General features: G+C 36.7%; 1 protein-coding gene across 1 annotated transcript in view; it reads left to right on the top strand.

Annotated features, from left to right (window-relative positions):
- DMD (dystrophin) overlaps positions 1-27,085 on the top strand; it is a 1,889,362-nt gene that overhangs the window by 357,668 nt on the left and 1,504,609 nt on the right. The window contains exons 15-16 of the mRNA XM_010599731.3: positions 14,138-14,379; positions 19,565-19,745. Of these exons, the coding sequence (XP_010598033.2) occupies positions 14,138-14,379; positions 19,565-19,745 (423 nt within the window). The remainder of the gene's footprint in view (positions 1-14,137; positions 14,380-19,564; positions 19,746-27,085) is intronic.

Genomic DNA, 27,085 nt, shown 5'->3' with positions numbered 1-27,085 from the left:
TAAAGACTTAGCAAATACAAAATCAACAACAAGAAGATGAACACAATGCATAAAGAAAAATGACTCAGTAGAGGAAATTAAGTGGAACAGGCTGTCAATAAAACAAATATATCAAAATGACAGCATTAAACTCATACCTATTAATAATTAAAAAAATAATTAAACTGAATATAAATAAACTAAATGCACCAATGAACAGATAGAGAGTGGCAGAATGGATAGAAAAACACGATCCGTCCATATGCTGCCTACAAGAGACGTGCTTTAGACTGAAAGACACAAACAAACTAAAACTCAAAGAATGGAAAAAATATATCAAGCAAACAACAATCAAAATAGTGCAGGAGTAGCAATGTTAGTCTCTGACAAAATAGACTTTAAAGCAAAATCCACCACAAAGGAAAAGAAAGGATGCTATATAATGATTAAAGGATCAATACACCAGGAGGACATAGCCGTAATAAGTATTTACACACCCAGTGACAGCTCTAAAATACATAAAACAAACTCTTAACAGCACTGAAAAGATAAATAGATAACTCACAATAATAGTAGGAGACTTCAACACACCATTTTTGGTGAAGGACAGAACAACCAGAAAGAAGCTCAATAAAGACATGGAAGATCTAAATGCCACAGTAAACCAACTTGATCTCATCGACATGTACAGAACACTCCACCCAACAGCAGTCAAGTATACTTTCTTTTCTAGTGCACATGGAACGCTCTCTAGAATAGAACACATATTAGGTCATAAAGCAAGACTTGGCAGAATCCAAAACATTGAAATATTACAAAGCATCTTCTCTGACTATAAGGCCATAAAAGTAGAAATCAAAAAGCAAGGAAAAGAAATCAAACACTTGGAAACTGAACAATAACCTGCTCAAAAATGACTGGGTTATGGAAGACGATAAGGATGGAATAAAGAAATTCATAGACTCCAATGAGAATGAGCCTTTGGGACACAGTGAAAGCAGTGCTCAGAGGTCAATTTATATCAATACATACACATACACAAAAAGAAAAGGCCAAAATCAAAGAATTATCCCTACAACTTGAACAAATAGAAAGAGAGCAATGAAAGAAACCCTCAGTCACCAGAAGAATGCAAATAATAAAAATTAGAGCAGAATTAAATGAAATAGAAACAAAAACATTTGAAAGAATTAACAAAACCAAAAGCTGGTTCTTTGAAAAAAATTGATAAACCATTGGCCAAACCAACAAAGAAAAACAGGAGAGGAAGCAAATAACTCAAATAAGAAATGGGATGGGTGATATTACAACAGACTCAACTGAAATTAAAAGAATCAAATCAGATTACTACAAAAAATTGTACCCTAACAAATTTGAAAACCTAGAAGAAACGATTGAATTCCTAAAAACAGGCTACGTACCTAAACTAACACAAACAGAGGTAGAACAACTAAATAGACCTATAACAAGAGATTGAAAAGGTGAACAAAAAACTCCAAAAAAAAAAAAAAAAAACCTGGCCCAAACGGCTTCACTGCAAAGTTTTACCAAACTTTCAGAGAAGAGTTAACACCACTACTACTAAAGGTATTTCAGACCATAGAAAAGGATAGAATACTAACGAACTCATTCTATGAAGCCACCATATCCCTGAAACCAAAACCAGGTAAAGACACCACAAGAAAAGAAAATTACAGACCTATAGCCCTCATGAACATAGATGCAAAAACCTTCAACAAAATTCTAGCCAATAGAATTCAACAACATATCAAAAAAATAATTCACCATGACCAAGTGGGATTCATACCAGGTATGCAGGTATGGTTCAACATTAGAAAAATAATTCATATAATCCATCATATAAATAAAACAAAAGACAAGAATCACATGATTTTATCAATTGATGCAGAAAAGGCATTTGACAAAGTTCAAAACCCATTCATTATAAAAACTCTCAGCAAAATAGGAATAGAAGGAAAATTCCTCAGCATAATAAAAGGCATTTATACAAAGCCAAAAGCCAACATCATCCTAAATGGAAAGAGTCTGAAAGCATTCCCCTTGAGAACGGGAACCAGACAAGGATGCCCTTTATCACCACTCTTATTTAATATTGTGCTGGAGGTCCTAGTCAGAGCAATTAGGGTAGATAAAGAAATAAAGGGCATCCAGATTGGCAAAGTAGAAGTAAAATTATCTCTATTTGCAGATGACATGATCTTATACATAGAAAACCCTAAGGAATCCTCAAGAAAACTACTAAAATAGAAGAGTTCAGCAGAGTATCAGGATACAAGATAAACATACAAAAATCGCTTGGATTCCTCTACACAAACAAAAAGAAGAGGAAATCACCAAATCAACACCCTTTAGAGTAGCCTCCAAGAAGATAAAATACTTAGGAATAAATCTTACCAGAGGTGTAAAAGACTTATACAAAGAGAACTACAATACAGTTCTGCAAGAAACCAAAAGAGACCTACAGAAGTGGAAAAACATACCTTGCTCATGGATAGGAAGACTTAACATTATAAAAATGTCTATTCTACCAAAAGTGATCTATACATTTAGTGCAATTCCAATCCATGAATTGCACTAAACAAATCACCATCTTCATATTGGAAGGGAAAGAGGCCTCGGATAAGTAAAGCAGTACTGAAAAAGAAGAACGAAATGGGAGGCCTCATTCTACCTGATTTTAGAACCTGTTATACCGCCACAGTAGTGAAAACAGGCTGGTACTGGTACAACAACACATACATAGACCAATGGAACAGAGTTGAGAATCCAGACATAAATCCATCCACATATGAGTAGTTGATATTTGACAAAGGCCCAAAGTCAGTTAAATGGGGAAAAGACAGTCTTTTTAACAAATGGTGCTGGTATAACTTGATATCCGTCTGCAAAAAAATGAAACAAGACCCATATACCTCACACTATGCACAAAAACAAACTCAAAATGGATCAAAGACCTATATATAAAATCTAAAACAGTAAAGATCATGGAAGAAAAAGTAGGGACAACATTAGGAGCCCTAATACATGGCATTAACAGTATATAAAACATTAGTAACAATGCAGAAGAGAAACTAGGTACCTGGGAGCTCCAAAAAATCAAACGCCTATGCTCATCCAAAGACATCACCAAAAGAGTAAAAAGATTACCTACAGATTGGGAAAAATTTTTAGGTATGACATTTAGGATCAGCGCCTGATCTCTGAAACGTACATGACACTGCAAAACTCAACTACAAAAAGGCAAATAAACCAATAAAAATTGGACAAAACGAGACAGAAAGGGCCACAGGAACTAGAGACTTACATCATCCTGAGACCAGAAGAACTAGATGGTGCCCGGCCACAACCGATGACTGCCCTGACAGGGAGCACAACAGAGAACTCCTGAGGGAGCCAGAGAACAGTGGAATACAGACCCCAAATTCTCATAAAAAGACCAGACTTAATGGTCTGACTGAGGCTAGAAGAATCCCAGCGGTCATGGTCCCCAAACCTTCTGTTGGCCCAGGACAGGAACCATTCCCGAAGACTACTCATCAGACATGGAAGAGACTGGACAGTGGGTTGGAGAGAGATGCCGATGAAGAGTGAGCTACTTGCATCAGGTGGACACTTGAGACTGTATTGACATCTCCTCTCTGGAGGGGAGATAGGAGGGTAGAGAGGGTTAGAAACTGGCAAAATTGTCACGAAAGGAGAGACTGGAAGAAGGGAACGGGCTGACTCATTAGGGGGAGAGTAAATGGGAGTTTATGTAATAAGGCGTATACAAGCTTATATGTGACAGACTGACTTGATTTGTAACTTTCACTTAAAGCACAATAAAAATTATTTTTAAAAAATTGGGCAAAAGATATGAACAGGCACTTCACTAAAGAAGGAATTCAGGTAGCTAACAGATACACGCGGAAATGCTCACGATCATTCACCATTAGAGAAATGCAAATCAAAACTACAATGAGATTCCATCTCACTCCAACAAGGCTGGCATTTATCCAAAAAACACAAAATAATAAATGCTGGAGAGGCTGTGGAGAGATTGGAACACTCACACATTGCTGGTGGGAATGTAAAATGGTACAACCACTTTGGAAATCGATTTGCCGCTTCTTTAAAAAGCTAGAAATAGAACTACCATACGGTCCAACAATCCCACTCCTTGGGATATATCCTAGGGAAATAAGAGCCTTTACACGAACAGATATATGCACACACATGTTCATTGCAGCACTGTTTAAGATAGCAAAAAGATGGAAGCGACCAAGGTGCCCATCAATGGATGAATGGATAAATAAATTATGGTATATTCACACAATGGAATACATTGCATCGATAAAGAACAGTGAGGAATCTGTGAAACATTTCATAACATGGAGGAATCTGGAAGGCACTATGCTGAGTGAAATTAGTTGCAAAGGGACAAATATTGTATAAGACCACTATTATAAGAACTCAAGAAATAGTTTAAACAGAGAAGAAAATATTCTTTGATGGTTATGAGATGGGGGAGGGAGGGATGGAGGGAGAGGGTTACTAACTAATTAGATAGTAGAAAAGAACTATTTTAGGTGAAGACAAAGACACACAATACGGGAGAGGTCAGCACAACTGGACTAAACCAGAAGCAAAGAAGTTTCCTGAATAAACTGAATGCTTTGAAGGCCAGTGTAGCAAGGGCAGATGTTGGAACCATGGTTTCGGGGGACATCTAAGTCAATTGGCATAATAAAATCTATTAAGAAAACATTCTGCATCCCACTTTGGAGAGTGGTCTGGGGTCTTAAGCGCTAGCAAGTGGCCGTCTAAGATGCATCAGTTGGTCTCAACCCACCTGGATCAAAGGAGAATGAAGAACACCAAAGACACAAGGTAACTATGAGCCCAAGAGACAGAAAGGACCACATAAATCAGAGACTACATCAACTTGGGGCCAGAAGAGCTAGATCGTGCCTGGCTACAACCGATGACTGCCCTGACAGGGAACACAACAGAGAACCCCTGAGGGAACTGGAGATCAGTGGGATGCAGACCCCAAATTCTCATAAAAAGACCAGACTTAATGGTCTGACTGAGACTAGAAGCACTCCAGTGTTCATGGTCCCCAGACCTTCTGTTAGCCCAAGACAGGAACCATTCCCAAAGCCAACTCTTCAGACAGGGATTGGACTGGACAATGGGATAGAAAATGATACTGGTGAAGAATAAGCTTCTTGGATCAAGTAGACACATGAGACTATGTTGGCATCTCCTGTCTGGAGGAGAGATGAGAGGGTAGAGGGGGTCAGAAGCTTGCCAAATGGACACGAAAAGAAAGAGTGGAGGGAAGGAGTATGCTGTCTCATTAAGGGGAGAGCAATTAGGAGTATTATAGCAAGATGTATATACGTTTTTGTATAAGAGACTGACTTGATTTGTAAACTTTCACTTAAAGCATAATAAAACAAACAAAAGAGAGTCCTTGATGGAGCAGGAGAAAAGTGTGGTGCAGAACTCAAATTCACGAAAAAAAGACCAGACTTAATAGTCTGACTGAGACTGGGGGAACCTCAGAAGATATGCCCCCTTGAACTCTCTGTTAACACAGAACTGAAAACATCCCCGAAGCCAAGTCTTCAGACAAAGATTAGACTGGACTGTAAAACATAAAATAATACTCGTGAGGAGTTTTCTTCTTAGTTCAAGTAGATAGCCAAAAACAAAATGAGACTAAATGGATAGCTCCTGTCCAGAGGCAAGATGAGAAGGCAGAAAGGGATAGGAGCTGGTTGAATGGACACGTGAAACTGGGTTTGGAAAGGGGGGGGGGGTGTGCTGTCACATTTACAGGGATTGCAACTAGGGTCAGATAACAATATGCACATAAATTTTTTATGAGAAACTAACTTGAGCTGTCAACTTTCACCTAAAGCACAATAAAAAATAAAAAAAGGTCATAACCTTACTCTCAAGAAGAGCTGTAATGAGGGAAAAAAGGGTATAATATTATCTTCTTTAAAACATGTTTATGTGGTTAAACACAAAAATGTTATAAAATATAGAATTTATAAAATGCTAGGAAGTAAATTAAAAAATCTTGATTCTTCAACACTTACTGATTTGAATTTATGAATCTGCTTTCCTAAGATTTTACTTTGAAGAGGTTTTTTTTTTTTAACTGATCCTGCATATTTCAGTGCAAAAGCTTTTTAGCGTATGAGTGAGATTTATGGAATTTCACGTCAATCTAAAACCAAATCCCATGCATATTTTTATACCAAAACATATGCCTCCCTTGTCTTTATTTCTTTATGATTAGAGTTCACTTTTAGTATTTTTGTGAAATAGTGTCTTGCATCAATATATTCAGTCTCCTTATCAACCAGCTATAAAAACAACAAAAAAGTCTGCTTCAGATAAATTGTTTTCTTTTATTCAAATTAAAATTACAAAAATCAGTTATAGCAAAACATTCAATTAAGAATACATGAGCATAGCTCAATTTCTCCTTCTTTAAGCTATATGTTTTTGCCACAATTTCCAGAGGAGATAACTATTATATAATTATCTAATAGAGTTGGTGATGTCTTCTATATTAAATCAGCCTTCACTTTTAATTTCCAATTGTGGTTTTCTGTGTGTTAATTAAGAGCCTGAAGACAATCACATTAAGGAAATGTTTAAATAAAAGTAATAATTATCACTATATTAAACTAAAAGAAAATCTCAAAATCATCATCCCCTGAGTGCTAGATTATAGTGTTTAAGGTGCTACCTAATAGTAAGTCTGCTAAGAATTGTAATTAAATAGCACAGGATAACACAGAGAAGGGATCCTCTTCTTTATAATATCAACTTAGTAACTGTATTTTTAATGTATTGGTTTACAGCTGTAAAAATGGCTTGAGGGCACTGTGTGACCTCCTCTAACTTCACAAGGGGAAAGGAGAATCAAGATCAACAGCCCAAGGCTGGTTCCCATGAGGCAGGAGTTCAGACATGCCTACTCTCTCTGCCATGTTTACTAATTCTGACACCAACGTCCCTCCCATAGCACTCTCTACTAGGTTTGATAATTCATTGCAGTGGCCACACAGAACTCACAGACCATACCTACAATTATGGGGTTTATTAGGAAAGTCACAGTTACAATTCAGACTCAAGAACACTCAGGATACAGTTCTTCCATCAGAATAGCCTCTACCCAGCCATGCTTGCAGGCATGTGTCCCCTGGCCCTGAGTCTCTTCCCAAAGGAACTCAGTTTTCTCTGTCCATGGGCCAGGAAGCCCACCACACTGTTTCCTGCTGATGGGTCTTTTCTGCTGGTCTCTCCTTCCTTGTTGTTGGTGGGTTCCTCTCTGCTCTGGAATTGGCTATCTTTTAAGGCAAAACTGACCAATACCCTTGATAGACCGCAATTACCCTACCCCGCAATCAGCTGGGTGGGAGTTACAATATCATGGCTAGAAAGGCCACACACAAAAGTAATTAATTTCACATTGCACCATGATAGCTCATTAAGTATTTTCACATGAGAGACGTCATTTGCGTTTCGGCAACAAATTTTGTCAGATGGGCTGAGGCAAGGATTATAGTCAGTTTGGCTCACTTCAATAACAGATATCTCATGATCTTGTCTTTACACAACTCTGAAGGATTTTCAGTGGCAATAATTGTTCTAATCATATGACAGGAAGAGAATTTGCAACTTTTCTACAAAATATTGAAGTTGATGAGGATTTCATTTTACTTGGATCCATAATCAATGCCCACTGACGTAAAAAGTAGCAGTCAAGAAATCAAACAACATATTGCATTGAGAAAATCTGCTATAAAAAAATCTCTTTAAAATGTTCAAAAGCAAAGACAACACTTTGAGGACTAAGGTGTGCCTGATCCAAGCCATGGTGTTTTCAATCATCTCATATGCATGCGAAAGCTGGACAATGAATAAGGAAGACCGAAGAAGAATTGATGCCTTTGAACTATGGTATTGGCAAAGAATATTGAATATCCAATGGACTGCCAGAAGAATGAACAATTCTGTCTTGGAAGAAGTACAGCCAGAATGCTCCTTAGAAATAAGGATGGAGAGACTTCATCTCATGTGCTTTGGACATGATATCAGGAGGGACCGGTCCCTGGAGGAGGATATCATGCTTGGTAAAGTAGAGGGTCGGTGAAAAAGAGGAAGACCTTCAATGAGATAGATTGACACAGTGGCTGCAACAATGAATTCAAGTATAACAATGATTGTGAGGATGGAGCAGAACCAGACAGTGTTTCATTCTATTGTACACAGGGTCACTATGAGTTGGAACCAACTTGAAGGCAGCTAACAACAACTCCATATCAAGTGGGGCATGGAAGTAGTACTGTTTTCAGTGGTCCAGCCCCTCCATAGTGAATGAGTAGCCTCTACTCTTTTCATCCATATCCTGTTCTCTTGTTTCTTCCTCAGCACCCTGCACTTTGATTTATGATTCCTGTTTCTTCCCATGGCACTTAGAATAATGGTCTACGCAGAGTTCACACTCAATAAATGTTTTAATTGACAGACACATTTTTCTTGGTTAAACTCTCATCTCCAGAAGGAAGAGCTTCTGTCCCTGTGTGTGTGTTTGGATTTGTATTTAAGTGTGCACGCATGTGTATAAAGGGACAAGAGCATCCTTGTCCCTGCTATTGTGGGAAATCAGTAAGAAAAAAAAAATTCTGTTAAGAATCTGACGTTTTTCTCGTATACTTCTATGATGTTTTGAAACAGGAAAAAATAAAAAGGAATATATTAGGAAATTTATGTTTTGTACTCACTAGGAGTATGAATTTTATATAACTGTTAATTTTTAAAAGCTACTAAGCATGACATACTAGTTGTATAAAAGCTAGTGTGGTCAAAGAAGCCTCTAGGAATCTAGCCTAAGATACTCAGTCCTTGTCTTCATGAATTCTGAATAAAATTCTGTTATATTTTAGGCTGTTATATTGGATATCAAATGGATTTTTAATGACCCTCAGTTGAAGTGAAACAAAACTAAGGAGACTATTTATTAGCAACTTTATTTTAAGTTTTTGTTCCAGATATTCTTCGAATTCAAGAGCACTGCAAACACAGGTTTTGCATTATTCAACCCAGGCTTCATGGCTAATGATGAATATTCTTGATGAGGACTACTTCACTTTAAGTGACAGTTCTGAAGCACTTACATGGAAGATGGTGCGCAACTGAAATTATTCTAACCGTCTGTTATGCACTGTACACAAGTAATAAAATTAATGGATGCACTTCAAGTAATGATCCATTTCCTCTGGGTGCAATATATATTTATTCATAGACTATTTCAGGGGTTGTTTAGAATATGAGGTGTGAATGGATTATGATCCATTATCCCTGAGATTCTCATTTGCTGCTACCAAATGGCTTCCACAAGTTTTGTTCATAATGTCTGGCAAGTTAGTGTTTGTACTCTTAAATAAGTTACAAAAAATTAGAAAAACAGATGTTCAAATGATTGGCTACTTTAACATTTTGTGGATCATTACACTCAAAAACTGTCAAAAAACAACATTTTCACTTATGGAGAATAAGTATATAAAATACTTGCAAATAAAGCAGTTATATATATAAAAGTGAAATTATTCATCTGTGAATATCCATTTGGGGAATATCTAGACCCTTCTTTATTCTGTAGAAGCTTTAAGGGACCTTCTTATAATATTGAAGCCCTGGTGACGCAGTGGTTAAGCATTTGGCTGCTAACCAAAATGTTGGCGGTTTGAATCCACCATCCACTCCTTGAAACCCCTGTGGGGCAGTTCTACTCTGTCCTAAGGGTTGCTATGAGTCAGAATTGACTGAACGGCAGTGAGTTTTTTTTTTTCTTCTTATAATATCACTGGTGAATAGATGGCCAATTAATTCACAAAGGCAAAGTAATGGTTTACTAATTTTAATATAAGAGAGATACATTAAGTAACATCTCTCCCAACTATTTTAAAGCAATCTTGAAGCCAGTGAGACTGTGCGTTTGTGTTTTTGTTTTGTTTAGTTTCTGCATATTGCACCTGTGCTGTTTGTATTTGTGTGAAATAAGCTATTGATTTGGCGTTGGGTGGGTTCGCAAGTTTTTATTTAATTCCTACTCTATGCTGAGCATTCTATAAGATACTGCCAGTGGAGACATCTATCTTACCCATTACCCACTGCTGTTGAGTCAATTCCGACTCATAGAGACTCTACAGGACAGAGTAGAACTGCCCCATAGGGTTTTCAAGGAGCAGCTGGTGGATTCAAACTGCCGACCTTTTGCTTAGCAGCCGTGCTCTTTACCACTGCACAGGACAGGTTATACTTCAGTTTAACGGGTAGCATACTCATTCATGAATTAATACAATATTTACATAGAAACCCTTCATAATAAAACTTCTGATTTTCCATGATCAATATCTTATATTTGTCAGTGAAATGCAGAAATTCTTGTTTTTAGTTTTTGGCATGGTTGTCATTTTTAACATCGATTATAAACGAGTTACCAAATATTCCAAGATTCCTTAATAAACTCTGATGAAACCATCACTGGTTAGTGATATAACATCTTTTAAAAATCTATACATACACTTTCTATATCCAACATTAGTTTCATAATGTGTATTAAATCAGCATTAATTATAAAAAAAAACTAAAGTTTGATTTTTTTCTAAATGTCTTCCCTTCAGTCATTAAAATGATTTCCTTCCTTGAAAATTTCCACATTTGTGCAATCAGGCCTCTTTTCTTGTTTCTTACATGTTAATTTTTATTTCCTTTATGTTAACATAATCCCTGGGTGGTACAATCAGTTAAGGCACTCAGCTGCTAACTGAAAAGTTGGTGGTTCAAGTCCAACTAAAGGTGCCTTGGAAGAAAGGCCTGGTGAACTACTTCCAAAAAAGCAGCCACTGAGAACCCTATAAGACACAATTCTGCTCTGATACACGTGGGGTCCCCGTGAGCCAGAGTTAGCTTAATGGTAACTGGTAACGTTTACTGGTCGCCTGGTATGTTTCAGACTTTGTGTAGGTACTTCATATACATTAATTCTTAGAACCCTCATGGTAATCCCATGATGTCAATTGTATTTTTAGTCTCATTTCATGAAGGAGAAAAATGAGACCCAATGAGATTAAATAACTGACCCCAGTTCACCCATCTAGGAATGGGAAGGAGTCAACTTTGAACTCAGATCTGTTTAATACCAGAGCGCTCACTGTTAACTTCTACATTCTTCTGTACTCCTCTCCTAATTATCCTAATGTGGAAGGCCTCTGTTCCCCATTATTGCATTTTATTAGCCTTTATTCAGTTATAAATACCAATATACTAATGAGTAGAGATTACTGAAGATTTCGTACTGTTTTGGATTTGTATAAAATTGATTTTCTTATTTATTTTCATTTCCGTTACAGTGATGTTTAGCATCTCAACATTTTTTGATACAACATATTCAGCTCACATGTTTTGCTAATGATCAACAATGGCTCATTAAAGCCTATCCCTGGATCTTAATAAATACCTCAAACCCATTGCTACTTTTTTATAGTTTGATTTATCTTTTGACTGAATAGTCATATATTATTAATATTGAGAATCATCTTATGACTTCATTTTTTCAATTACTAAACCTCTTCCTAGAGTTGACCTTCTTCAGGGACAGAGAGAGATTACTCTCTGCGCTCCCTTATCATTTACACAAATGTTAAATCAGACTCATCAGCCCAGCAGTACCATTTATTTACTTTGTTGTTGTTAGGTGCTGTGGAGTCAGTTCTGACTTATAGCAAACCTACATACAACAGAACAAAACACTGCCCGGCCCTGAGCCATCCTCACAGTTGTTGCTATGTTTGAGCCCATTGTTGCAGCCACTGTGTCAACCCATCTTGTTGATGGTCTTCCTGTTTTCTGCTGACCCTGTAATTTACCAAGCATGATATCTTTCTCCATGGACTGATCCCCCCTTATAACAGGTCTGAAGTACTTGAAACGAAGTCTGCCCATCCTTGACTCTAAGGAACATTCTGGTTGTACTTCTTCCAAGACAGATTTGTTCATTCTTCTGGCAGTCCATGGTATATACAATAATATTTTTTTGCTAACACCATAATTCAAAGGGATCAATTCTTCTTTAATCTTCCTTATTTGTTTTCCACCTTTAGCATATCTTATTTGTCTACTTAATGCCTAGTTCATATTGACCTGTCACTCATCATGGACTTCCTTCTAAGTGCTTGTTCAAGTTCAACATATGCTAAAAATATTTGTCCCAATCATTTGATCATTTAGGACCCATGACACATTTTTGAGCATCACCTATCATAATTTTAAATTTCCCCTGTGAATTTTGAAATTACACCTTTCCATCTTCCAGCAATAACGTTAGCATTTTATCCTAATACTCTTTTTCTTAAATTGAGTATCCGTATGACTGAAGTTATGGATTCTTCTTAAACTTTGTAACAAACATAATCATTTTACAAGTGTAGTTACTTAATGGCATCTCCAAAAACATACTGATCACTTCTCAAAACCAACTTACTGAAAACAGCATATCACACCACACTATTTGCCAGTAATATTTGCAAATTTTGTTTTCGCCAGTGACATCCATTGTAGTATCATAGTTTTAAATTGGTAAAGTTAGATTTGTGTTTCAAATGAATTAAGAGATGTGGTTTGGCAGTTTAAGATGATCACAGTAATATGAAAATTAAAACATCTGAACAGATGAATGTGAAAAAGGATAAAATAATGTAGTTATTGAAATGTAATCCACATTTGTTTTACTTTTTACAAAGGATAAAGTGGGAGGCATGCATAAGTTAGGAAATCCACAGGTCTTGTGTTAGCTAAAGATATTCTTCAGACTTTTGAATAACTTACTTGCCTCCTAATGGTATCACATTAGCAGAAAGCTGAATACAAGGGACATCCATAAAAGCAGGCTCTCTTAGACACCTTACTGAATCACCTTCTTCCTTAGATATTTTACTTTAGAGAAAGCATCTTATACTAAGGTCATGCCCTCTTTTAAAATTCCTGTGGATAGGTGTAGGTGTAGGGTACATTCAAATATTCTGTATTTGGAAAATATAAAAAAAGATCAGTGCTAATGTATCTACGTTTTAAAATGCATAGTAGCTTATTTAACCTCTTTTTTCTTCTTTATATAACATCATTAATTAAGGAAGTCATTGTTCATACACTAATATTCCTAAGAAAGTCTAAGATTTGTGAAATTAGTTTACAGCATTTGAATATTTAATTCATAGCATTGGATGATGTAGAAACTCTCTCATACTATGTATAGGTTAATACATATTGGACTGACATAATATCATTTATTACAGTATGACAAAACTTAAATAAGATAGCATGAAAAAACCTAACATATATCCAGGCACGTAGTAGGTGCTCCAGAAGGCTAAGGATGATAATGATGAGCTTGTGTTTCTATTTTGTCCTTGATAATTTTTTTCCTACTCTAGACTTGTTACAGATTAAAAAAAAAATTTAGATCTACTTCCACATGTGTAAATATTTTTTTTAATATTAGAAAAATTATTTTTTCTATTGCTGTTTCATTCCCTTGGACCCATGCAGAATCTGTTTATTTCTGGCCTTCTGTAGCAAAAATGGAGAATTAGTGATTTTTGATAAATTCTCACTTTTTTTTCTTTTTTAAAAAGCATCTGAATAATAATATTTTAACCTATTTTTGAAAAATCAAAATGTAAGTTAGCTTTCAGAGGTATGTTTTAGTAATATAGCTATTTCACATTTATTTGGAAACATACAAAATGTTCTCTCTCCACAATCAGTCTTCCCATCAGAGCTTTGACCACTTTTGCATTTATTTAAATATATTCTAATCTTCTATAACTCTGTCTCTTTATTTCTTTTTATTTCATTTATATTCTTTGGCAAGATACAACTCTAATAATTTGCAGTCACTAATCAGAAAACATTTTGTTACTTTTACTTCTTTATGGGAAAATAACTGATTTGTTTGAAATCATTCATGTGATGAATACTTTTAGACTTGAGATGTGTTTGTTTTCTGGTTATTTTTTGTTTCAACCTCTGTCTTCAGTGGGTACATTTTAAACATCTTTTTTTCTAGAGGGTGTTAATGCCGATAGTATCAAACAAGCTTCGGATCAGCTGAACAGCCGGTGGGTTGAGTTCTGCCACTTGCTAAGTGAGAGACTTAACTGGCTGGAGTATCAGAACAATATCATCACTTTCTACAATCAGCTGCAACAATTGGAACAGATGACAACTACTGCTGAAAACTGGTTGAAGACCCAGCCCAGCACCACATCAGATCCAACAGTGGTTAAAAGTCAGTTAAAAATTTGTAAGGTAAGAATATTTCCTCCATCCATTTGGAGCATGAAAAATAGGAACTTTTTGATAATGTCCAAGAGGAAAATAGAAAAAAATGTGTAATTTGAAATTTTCACCTATGAGTCGGAATGGACTTGACAGCAATGGGTTTGGGTTTGGTTTGGTTTTTAAGGAACATGGAAAGGATCAAAATATAAGCAAAGAAGATCAGTTTAAATAGATACTATATGAATGCCCAAGCCCCCTCCAAATATATTCAGGATAGTTATACAGGACTAATTGACTTATTCAGTTTTGAAAAAAGCGAAGCAGTCTTGAGAGCGTGGTAACCACATATATCCTATGGAAATGATCTATAATTTGCAGCTCATTCTTATGGTATTCTCATGTGCTGAAGGAAAAATCCAGCTGCATTTTGAAAAAGTGGAATCCATGCAAATAGCCAGAAAGAAACATCAACAACATGCTGATATACCAAATAATCAGGCACATATGGAAAGTTTTTAAAAACTGATGGCCCATCTAAATAGGATAATTGGAGAAAAGTTTCTTTATAAAGAAATATTTTGCAAAGTCGTGGTTGTGGTATAGAGGAACCACAAAGCACAGTGCAGTAACTCGGGGTTAGTAGAAGCGCAGCTGTTGCCACACTTATGTTAGAAAGGATGAGTGGAAAGAGAAGCTGAGGTACTCCAGAAAGAGAGAGTGAAATTCCCCATAGCAAAGGTAGTCTCAAGAGCCCAAGGCAATGTTACAGGAACAGAGCCAGAAAAATAAAGCCCTACTTCGTTCTCTTTCCTGTATCCAGAATCTGGACAGGGCTTTCTATTGACTAAACTTAATCAGAGGGCTGAGGACAAGCACTTGGAGTCTGCAAGGTCTTCAAAGTGTATTGGGTCACAGGAAAAGGGTGTTGAGGAGATCCAGAATCAAACAAGAGATTAAAAGAGCATGCCTACATGTGTAAGAACACAAGAATTATATAATAATAAAAATAGCTTGATCTTTTTGCATCATAAAAATAAGCTATGCACTTTTCATTGGAAATGGGAAATTGATTAAAGGATACATTAAAAAGTTTCCAAAAAGTTTGGTTTTAATATAAAAAAGAGCAACGAATGCTGGTTATCCTGCATACTTTCATAACAATGATTTGAATAAAAGAAGTCTGGAGATGCAGAGTTGGCTTGCTTAAGTAATCCACAGAGGAGATGGCAGAGTCTGGTTGGAGGTGGTAGTGAACCCAGAAAAAGTGGGATGGAAAATTCAGAGCCATTTTGAAGGGAAAAGCAAGTGAAGGACTTAATGGTTCATCTTCAAATATTGAATGCACAACCTTACTAGAAAGCAAATAAAACCAGGAAGAATATTTTTTGGATAAATAATATTGCACAGAGAGGTTTTTTTTAAAGGAAATATGCACATCTAGGAAATTTCTATATTTAGGTGCATTTTCTATTAGGGAAGATATTCCATGACTTTTTGCTTTTCTTCTATGAATCAGTAGAATATTCCACCTACTTTATTTCTTGGAATAAAAATGTCATGATATTACCTTAACCTGTTTCTTGAGATTCAGATATAAAATTACTAATAAAGTCAACAGCATACATTCATCCATGAAATATTGAATGTCTCTAGTATGGCCAAAAGGAGCTCTAGTGGTGCAATGGTTAAGCACTCAATCAAAGGTCAGAGGTTCAAACCCACCAGCCACTCTACAGGAGAAAAGACCTGGCAATCTACTCCCATAAAGATTTCAATCTAGGAAACCCTATGGGAGAGTTCTACACTGTTAGATTGGGTAGGTATGGCCAAGAATGATACTGAGCTTGCGAATATTAGAGTGAGAATTCATTGATCCTGTCCTGATAGAGTTTAAATAGAGGAGAAAGACAGTAAGCAAATCATTACATAAATAGATATAAAATACCACTGAGATAAATGCTATAAGGAGAATGTATGACAGAGAAAACCTGACCTACCTAGACAGAGCCAACAAGGGTCACTTCCTCAAGGAAGGGACATTTGAGCTTAGACTTTTAGGATGATTTGTACTTAACCAAAAGAATTGCATGGCATTACCTCTCAGGCATAGGAAACACGGTGATAGGGTGAAATAACAACCAAGGAACTGAAAGAAGTCCAGTGTGAATGCCAGGCATAGAGGGTCAAGGGAGTGCTGAGAGAGATGAAAACGAAGGGAGAGACATATATGAGCCAAAGGAACGACTCTTGAGCCATGCTCAGGATCTTGGTCTTTATCTGAGGAGCAAATGGAGATCACAGGAGGTTGTATATAAGTAAGGCACAATTGATAGTATCACCGAAAGTTGGGGAAGCTATCCTAAGTGAAAATATTTTTTTTTCTGCATCCAATCACAATGTTTTAAATTCTGATCAACTCAATCCCATCTCTTTTTTTTTCACCCCTTACCCTTTATCTGTCACCCTTGGGTTCTATTGATTTGATGAATCACCTTAGGTATAATATTTAGCAGATTAATTTTAATATCATCCACTCAAGATCTAAAAATTTTACTGTTAGGCTGTGATTAGTCATAGTTAAGTAGATAATATCATTCTGTTTGTCCACGTATTCTGCAATTTGGAGATGTTTTATAACATGCATGTGCAGACTTAGCTCAAAATCTAATGTTAGCCAGAATCATTTCTTAATATATTGGGAGTTAGAAAGCCATTTGAAAATTGAAAGAAATCCATGGAACTTTTCCTGAGAAAAAAGACAAAAGCTTTCGTCATATAAGCATGTAATTTCAAAGAATAAGCAGACCCAAGTAAGATAGATGCCTTATGCTGGAGGGCCACACGAAGGGCCTTTTATGGAAATAATGACTAATTGTTAACATATTTTAAAAGTTAAATATTTCTAGTCAAAATGATCTCTCCTATGACTTATTCTCAGAACTTTAACATCTTAACTGAACATTGTCCAAATGCTTCATTGCCTTCTAATTCCCATTTGTTTTGTGGAATACACTTGACTGTACCATAGGTTCCATCTACAGCCCCCTGAACAGGAGAATGACTGCCCTCCATCTGGTCAAACGTGAATCAGGTTCTTAAATGTTCACAGCTGATGGCAAAACTGCCATTTGCAAGTCTAATATACCAAGCATATGTATGCATTTCTATAATCAAAACCACAAAATACTACCCTTTAACTTTTGTCTTAGTCTTCACCCATGGATATGCACCAACTTTCTAGCACTTGATTGAGACAAGTGACACTTGAATGAGGGAGATAGATCACCTTCTCATTTTGCTAAATTTCTTTGATCTTTATCCTCCCAAAGAATTTGATCATCAGAGATTAACCTACCTGAATAAACTCATATTGTTATAACCATATTCCTCTGGAAGTTATCTTTAGATCTTCTAAAACTTAGAACAGGTGACATTGTCCATTAGGTAGACTTGTCACTATGAAAGGATTCATGTGATAAACGTATCTCAGTAAAGCTGAAAAACAAAATTTATTCTCTCCACATTGGATGCGCTTTCATGCATCGAAAAATAACATTTTTTGTTTTGCATGTTCACTTTGATTTCCAGGAAGCTCAGTTTTAAATTTAGTTCATAATTGCTGTAATTTTAAAATTCCCCTTCTAATTGTCTTTTGATCCTATTTTTAAATTTTAATTATCTTTTTTTACATTTAAATCATAAACAATCCTCAACTAGTTTTTTCTTAAAGGTAGCACAGATATAAATTATAAATAAGCAACCGTGATAATAGTGCCTAAAAAAAAAGAGCATTTCAAAATTGAGTTCAAATTATGTATGTATCAAAAATGTACTAATTGTATCTTCACTGGGGAAAAAAAAGTTTGACTATAATTATGTAGAGAATAGCACTGTCCAAAGAAATATAAGAGCCACATAAGTAATTTAAAATGTTCTGGAAACTACCTTTTTAAAAGGAAAAAATGAAAGGTAAATAAATTTTAAAAACATTTTATTTAACCTGACATATCAAAAGTATTATCATTTCAAATGTAATCACTATCAAACAACTATTAATGATATTGTTTATTTTCTGATTTTTTCTTACTAACTCTTGAAAATTCAGTGTGTATAGCATGTCTTAATTTTGACTACCCACATTTCAAGGTCTCAGTAGCCATATATGGGTAGTGTCTACCATATTGGATAGCACAACGGAGTGTCAGTATGATTTTATCATCCAGTCTGGGGTACTTTTGGGAGTGAAAGGGTATGCTGTTCATAATTATGCCAGGAAAACCAAGAGCAAACAGGGACATACAGCTACCCTCATCAAAACATTGGTAATTGCATGTTCAGTCCAGAGAAGTAAGAATACCATAAAAAAAGGTAGAAGATTGTGTTAATGCACACACACACACACACACACACACACACACACACACACACACAGAGGCACATGTAACTGAATATACTTGTAATTTAATATATATAGTATACCCTGATGTATCTGTATAAGTAGGCAGACGGTCACAGAGTGGTACAATTTGCACAGGACTACTAACTTCCGCCAGGCGCTCCTTGGAAACTCTATGGGGGCAGTTCTACTCTGTCCTACAGGGTCGCTATGAGTCGGAATTGACTCGATGGCACTGGGTCTGGGTTTTACTGACTAAAGGATGACAGTTCGAAGCCATCCAGGGGCACCTCGGCTGAAAAGCCTGATGATCAGCTCCCATAAGAAAACCATGTGAAGAAGTTCTACTCTGTAACCCATGAGGTTGCTATGAGTTGGAATCGACTCCTCAGCAATGTACAGTATATATTTTACCTAAATGAACTGAAAGGAAAAAAAAATGTTTTTTAGAAGTATTTCTTCGTATTTGCAGCAAAGATACACAATTTTGAGATTAGACGGTTCCAATGGAGTATCCACATTTGCTTTATGGAAAGAATTTAAGGTCATTCATCTCCTTTCATGCTCTAGTTGATGTGATCTTGAAATTTAATGAACGTTATATATGATGATACGTGCTGAGTAAAAAGCCAAGGTATTAAACTTGTGACCTGTGGTACAGACTTGCCTAAGCCGTCATGGATGTTTCTTATCAAATTTTTGATAAGGGTGTTAAGCTAAGCTTGCATCTCTGCCTTTTAATAATTTCCTTTGCAAAAGTGTAATGTATGCAAAGTTAAAATGTTATTTATTTTAATATTCTAAATTATGGTACAGGATGAAGTCAACCGACTGTCAGCTCTTCAGCCTCAAATTGAGCGATTAAAAATTCAAAGCATAGCCTTGAAAGAGAGAGGACAAGGGCCAATGTTCCTGGATGCAGACTTTGTGGCCTTCACAAATCATTTTAACCAAGTCTTTGCAGATTTGCAGGCCAGAGAGAAAGAGCTACAGACAAGTAAGTAAAAATGTTTAAAATGGCTAACTCGATATTTTCCAAGTCGGTTATTTGTGGGGGAAAAAGAAAGTATTATGCTAACAAGAAACAACATCTATGGATGGATCCACCCTTCATACAACCTGTACTAAGAAGTAATAACTACTGCTGTTGAAAAACAGATATGTTATATTTACATTCCTTTTTCCCCTGTAATAATTTCATGATTTGAAAGAAAAAATAAGATATTCATTTTATATAGGAAAAACTTTTCCTTGGTGGGTTGCAAATTTCAGAATCAGTGGTTTTGAATGATGCAGGACATAAAAAAGCAGTAGAGGAAGTGTGAGTAGTCTTTCACTAAATCCAGTTTGCTCTATGTACAGGAATATTTACCCACACATCTTCTTATACTCCTATCAATTTATCTGAAGGGTGTTACAGCTATAGCATGCATGTCCCCACTGAAATGCAGCAAACGACAAATTATACTCTGGGCTGCATTTTACTACAGGAGTACTGTAACTACAATTTTTCTCCTTTCCTCTAAATATAAAAGAGGAGCAGTTATTCAAGTGCATACCATACGATCAGCAAAGTTTTCAAGTTGTCTTTTTTGTCTTTTACGAATTTACTCTTATAATATGATGGTGTTAATACATAATATCTAGTCCAACATATCCCTATTCATCAGCTTAAATTTTAAGACAGAAATTCCTTTGAAAAACTGGTCTGTGAACTCTTTTAAGCAAGCAAATAAGCTGTTTTTGATCTACAATGCATATACATACATATGCATACATGTAGACATGAAGGATTAGAGAGTACAAGTGGATTTTAAGATATTAAAATAAAAAAATACATATATATTAAACACTCCTTTCCCAGATTTGTTATGATAAGCACAAGAACATACATTTGTTTCCTCAGAAAACTTTAATTGGGAAACATATTTGTCTACTGCTTTATTTAACTATCTGAAGAATTTAGCAGGTAATAACATTTATAGACTAAATTTAGTGATAGACATGAAATGTCCCCATTTTCCTAAGCTTTTCTTCAGGATATCTTGAAATGGAACAAATAAAGCAAACAAGAAATTCGTATTCTTTTTCCTACTTCGAAGTGATTTTTGCTAATGGATTTATTTTCCTGATAGGGAATCCCTTAAATCCACTTTGCAATACTGTCAGCTCCCTCTAGTGGATTTCAGTATACTTGTTGGGGAAAAGGTTCTAAATTTTCTACATTTCCAAACACTGACCTATTTAAAAGTAATATATTTTTTGCAATGGGAATCCAGAAAGATCTTTAAAAATCAAGTATTTTTAATGGTTACACTGTAACATTTGGGCAAAAGAGCTTTACTGTAAAAATATTTTAATTTACTCTACCTATTAAGGAAACCCTGGTGGTGTAGTGGTTAAGTGCTATGGGTGCTAACCAAAGGGTCGGCAGTTCGAATCCGCCAGGTACTCCTTGGAAACTCTATGGGGCAGTTCTGCTTTGTCCTATAGGGTCGCCAAGAGTCAGAATCGACTCAATGGCAATGGGTTTGGTTTGGTTGGTTTTGGTACCTATTAATTCTGTTAAGGTTCAACTTTTTTCTGTTTACTTTAAAGATGCTCAGAATATTGATATTTCATAAAATATTTATCTATGACACTACGATATAAATATATAACAAAATACATGATCTATCCATACATCCATTGATCCACCCATGCATATCATGGATTTTTTCTTTCTCTTTCATACATATGATGATTGTTTATAAAACTTCACAACTTTTTCAGTCTATTTATTTGTGAATAAAATGGTTTACCTTCCTCATTTGTGATTTGGAAACCAAGTTTGACTTCACTAACTCTCCCAGGGACAGGTCACAAAATTGACCTAATTTATTTGTATATCCAGGTAAGGGATACTTTTTTTTTTCCTGGAGACACACAAATTTTGGATTGCTTCTCTTCTTTTTTTTTTTTTAAACAATTTCAGTTTACATGAGATAATGGGGAAGTTGCTTTGCTTTTTAATTCCAAAAGCAGTTAAGAAAAACTATTTGTAAATTGTCCTTTCTTTTTCATCCTATTCTCTTTATCAAGGCAATCATCAGCAAGAATAAAAGACATATTTATTAAAGCTGGCCATGTGCTTGATGCCATTAAACCCTTTGCTGTCGAGTTGATTCCAACTCATAGCAACCCTATAGGGCAGAGTGGAACTGCCCCATAGGGTTTCCAAAGAGTGGCTGGTGAATTCAACTGCCAACATTTTGGTTCAAAGCTAAGCTTTTAACCCCTGCACCACCAGGGCTTCTTGATACCGTTAGATGCAAGAAGATACAAAAATTGTTCTCTGACCTTGAGAATCTTGAGAATACACAATAAATGTGAAGTTGTATTTATTTACATGGAGTTTTGAAGATATAATTGCTGAACTAATAGTATTAATTTTAGAAAAACAATGGACAAAAGAAAAACAAGATAATCCCCCCAAAAAAACACACACACGCACACTTTATGTTGTAATACATATTTCAGTTATGAGGTGGTTTATACTTACACAAACTAGGTAAATAAAACTGTAATTAAAGCAGGAAAATGAAATGATTGCTCAAGAGGCAGACTACTAGAAGAACACCTGACAAGTATCAGATTTCAGTTGGCTCAAGATAATTCAGTGGGGGCTTACACCTTTAAAAAAAATTTTCTAAGGTGATTTCGGAACCATGGTGGCACCGTGGTTAAGAGCTCAGGTGCTAATCAAAAGGCCGGCAATTCAAATCCACTAGTAGCTCCTTGGAAACCCTATGGGGCAGAATTGATTTGACAATAGTGGGTTTGGTTTTTGTTTGTTTGTTTTATGCCTTTTAAAAATTTTCTAAGGTGATCTTAGATAAAAATCCTATAGAACCAACCATTCTGTTAATATCAGACCACACCTAGGACACTTTGTAGGAATGGGGCCTGGTGCAGCAGGGGTTTCTAGCAGACCAGTGGCATAAGCACAAAGGCCTGATTAAGTGATAGGTTTTGATTGGAGGATAGGGGATTCATGGTAATGGAAAACTGAACAAAAATGTTTGATGAATTCTGATTGCAAAGGTACTTGATTGTCAAACAAAGGAAATGACTTACATGTTGGCATTGTAAATTAAGGTTGTCATACTCATAATTTATATTACTGTAATTCTCTTAAAGATCATTCTAGCAAGTTAATAACCATAGGTTAAGTGCCCACCATAATATTTCTTAATATCTGTTGCAATAGTTCACATTTGAAAGAAATGCTTACTCAGTATTGTGGTTTATGCCACTTAATAAAGTTTGAAGTTGCAGGAAAATGTTTTTAGTGATTTTATTGTTTCATTGTCACTCTTCTGATCATGAGGAATAGAGAAAATGGGGGAGTCTGATTGGCATGAGATAAAAGAAGACTAGGCTCAACTCGGGCATTTTTCCAAAGTAGTTATATCAAATAAGTGTAAAGTGCCATTAGTTTAGTTTATACACACACGCATACACACACGCATACATACAGAATTCATAGTTTGCTATCACTAATAAAAAAAAAACTTATAAATGATTCAAAATTCAAGTTGGAGTCAACTTCAGATTCACAATAGAAGTTTCAATGCTCTTCAATGCTGCCACTCATTTTGTCTCCCAACATGGATTACTTGAAGGCTTTTGCCAGCATCTAGATTAGCATGTGCACTTGAATGTAGAGTAGCTAAAGAGAATGGAAGAAATGATGAAGTAAAAGAGTTGAACAGATGATTTCAAAGGGCAGCTCGAGAAGACAAAGTATTATAATGAAATGTGCAAAGACCTGGAGTTAGAAAACCAAAAGGGATGAATACACTCAGCATTTTTCAAGCGGAAAGAGCTGAAGAAAAAATTCAAGCTTTGAGTTGTAATTTTGAACGATTTTATGGGCAAAATACTGAACAATGCAGGAAGCATCAAAAGAAGATGCAGGCATACACAGAGACACTGTACCAAAAGGAATTCGTCAATATTTAACCATTTCATGAGGCAGCATATGATCAAAAACCAATGGTACTGAAGGAAGATGCCCAAGCTACACTGAAACTGAAGGCACTGGCTAAAAACAAAGTTCCAGGAATTGATGGAATACAAATTGAGCTATTTCAACAAACAGATGCAGTGCTGGGGATACTTACTTGACTATGCCAAGATATTTGGAAGACAGCTATGTGGCAAACTGACTGGAAGAGATTCATATTTGTGCCCATTCCAAAGAAAGGTGATCCAACAGATCCAAATAATATCATTAATATCACACGAAAGTAAAATTTTGCTGAAGATACTTCAAAAACGATTGCAGCACTCCATTGACAGGGAATGGATTTAGCAGAGGACATAGAATGATGGACATTATTGTGGATTTCAGAAGAATCTTGGCTGCAAGCAGAGAATACCAGATAGATATTTACCTGTGATTTATTGACTGTGCAATGGCATTTGACTGTGTGGATTAAAACAAATTATGGATAACACTGTGAAAATGGGAATTCCACAACACTTAATTGTGCTCATGAGAAACGTGTACATAGACCAAGAGACAGTCGTTCAAACGGAATAAGGTTTAAAATCAGGAAAGGTGTGAGTCATGTCATGGTTGTATCCTTTCACCATACTTATTCAGTGGAAAGGAGGAAGACCTCGGTGAGGTGGATTGACACAGTGGCTGCAAAAATGGGCTCAAGCATAACAACAATTGTAAGGATGGCACAGGACCGGAAAGTGTTTCGTTCTGTTGTGCATAGGGTCACTATGAGTTGGAACTGACTCGATGGCACCTAACAACAACAACAACAACATTCCATCTGTATGCTGAGCAAATAATCCAAGAAGCCAGGCTGTATAAAGAATATCACAACACCAGGACTGGAGGAGACTCATTAAAAACCTGAAGTATGTAGATGACACAACTAGGCTTGTTGAAAGTGAAAAGAACTTGAAGCACTTACTGATGAAGCTCAAAGACTACAGCCTTTAGTATGGATTACACCTCAACATAAAGAAAACAAAAATCCTCACAACTAGACCAATAAGCAAAGTCATGATAAATGGAGAAAATATTGGCATTGTCAAGAATTTCATTTTAGTTTGGTACGATCAACATCCATGGAAGCAGCAGTCAGGAAATTAAATGACATAGTGGATTGGACAAATCTGCTGCAAAAGACCTCTTTAAAGTGTTAAAAAGCAAAGATGTCACTTGTGGACTAAGGTGCACCTGACCCAAGCCATGATATTTTTCAATTGCCTTATATGCATGTGAAAGCTAGACAATGAATAAGAAAAAGCAAAGAAGAATTAATGTCTTTGAGTTATGGTGTTGGCAAAGAATGTTGGAATGCCAGAAGGACAAACGAGTCTGTCTTGGAAGAAGTAGAGTCAGAGTGCTCCTTATAAACAAGAATGGCAATACTTTATCTCACGTACTTTGGACATGTTATCAGGAGGGACCAGTCTCTGGAGAAGGGCATCATGCTTGGTGTCTTGCTTACCTATTGCTGTTATAACAGAAATACCACAAGTGGATGGCTTTAGCAAACAGGAATTTATTCTTTCACATTTGTGGAGACTAGAGGTCCGAATTCAGAGCACCAGCTATAGGGGAAGGGTCTTGTTTTTGTTGGCTCTGGGAGAAGTTTCTTGTCATCACTCTTACCCTGGTCTAGGAGTTTCTCAGCACAGAAATCCTGCGTCCAAATGATATGCTCTAATCCCAGCTCTTTTTTTCCTGGTGGTAAAAGGTCCCCCTCTTCTCTACTGGCTTTTCTCTTTCCTCAAGATACAGCCTAATCCTGTAGATTGTGTCCTGCCTCATTAACATAACTGCCTCTAATCCAGCCTCAGAAGCTTCATAGAAGTTAGGATTTAAAACACATAGAGTAATTACATCAGACTTCAAAATATAGGACAAACACACAACACTGGGAATCATGGCCTAACCAAGTTGACACACATATTTGGGGGAAACAATTGAATCCATAACATTCCACCCTTTGGCCCTCCAAAATTCATGTCCTTGCCACATGTAAAACACATTCACCCCATTATATCAACCCCAAAATCTTAAATCAACTCCAAGTTCAAATTCCATCCTGGAGCAAAATTCTTCTTCATCTGTGAAATTGAGAATACAAGTTATCTGCCTCCAACGTACAGTGGTGGAACAGGCACAAGGTAGACATTTCTAAATGGGAGAAATTGGAAGGAAAAAAGGAATAATAGGCACTAAACAAGTAAAGAACTCAGCAGAACAATTTACTTTAGTTCTCAAGGCTTGAAAACAATCCTCTGTTCTCTGAGACCATCTAGGGACAATTGCCCTGCCCTCCATACTCTGAGTACTGGCCACAGCTTCCAAATTCTGGGTGGAGTCCCCTCAGCTCTGGGCTTCAGCTTTGCCTTCCAGGCCTGCTGGGACAGCAACTCTGCTCCATCTTATTTGGGATACCCCATTCTCCTAGTCTGTCTGCATGGCCACTTTACCCACTCACCCCTGCCATGCCCCGTACTTCTGCCCCTTGGGCATGCAGCCCTGCCTCTTCAGCTTTGGGCAGCAGATCTGGTCCCATCTCACTGGCACTCCTGAATGGCACCACCACACTTCGGAACTGAGTTGGAAGATCTGACTCTTTGAAACCTTGGAGGCTGTGGCTCTACTCTTTGAGACCTCAGAGGTAGTAGCTCCATGCTTTGAGACTGAGGCCTTTCTGCTTCCTGTGCTCCTTATCTATTCAGCTTCTGTTTGCTGGTTCCTTGGCCTCTCAGCTCCTTGGGTCTCTTGGGCTGGGCCGGCTTCTGCCCCGCTTGGGCAAGTGTCACAAATCTCTTTAGCTCCACCATTAAGTGCCTGAAGGCACCCCACTCTGCCTGTACGGCTAGGCCCAAAGGTGCTCAGCTCTTGCTCCATGGGTCAGCAAGCCTAGCTTCTCTGACAAGTGCCCAGAGGCACCCTACTCCTCCAGGAAGCCTCCTGCCTGAAGGCTCTCAGCTCTCTCACTCTGTGGGTTGGCTCCTGCACTGTCTCATGCCAGTCTCCTGGCTGACTTCTGCTGCGGCCATTTCTTTGTCACTGCTTCTCACCATCTGCTCCTTCTCCAGTGTTAACAGCTCCCCTCACTTCCTTCTGAGCCCTCACCAGAATTGTCTGATGTCCATGATTCCACCAACAGTCTCTTCAAGGAAATCTAGGCTTTACTATTAGGCACTTAAAACTTTTCCAGCCTCTATCTATTCACAGTTTAAAAACCACTTCCACATTTTAGGTTTCTGTTAGTGCAGCACCCCACTCCTGGTACCAAATTCTGCCTTAGT

The sequence above is a fragment of the Loxodonta africana genome, chromosome X, assembly GCF_030014295.1.
Source record: "Loxodonta africana isolate mLoxAfr1 chromosome X, mLoxAfr1.hap2, whole genome shotgun sequence".
NCBI lineage: Eukaryota > Metazoa > Chordata > Mammalia > Proboscidea > Elephantidae > Loxodonta > Loxodonta africana.
Note: the sequence above shows the minus strand (reverse complement) of the source record. Positions and strands in the feature narration are given on the sequence as shown.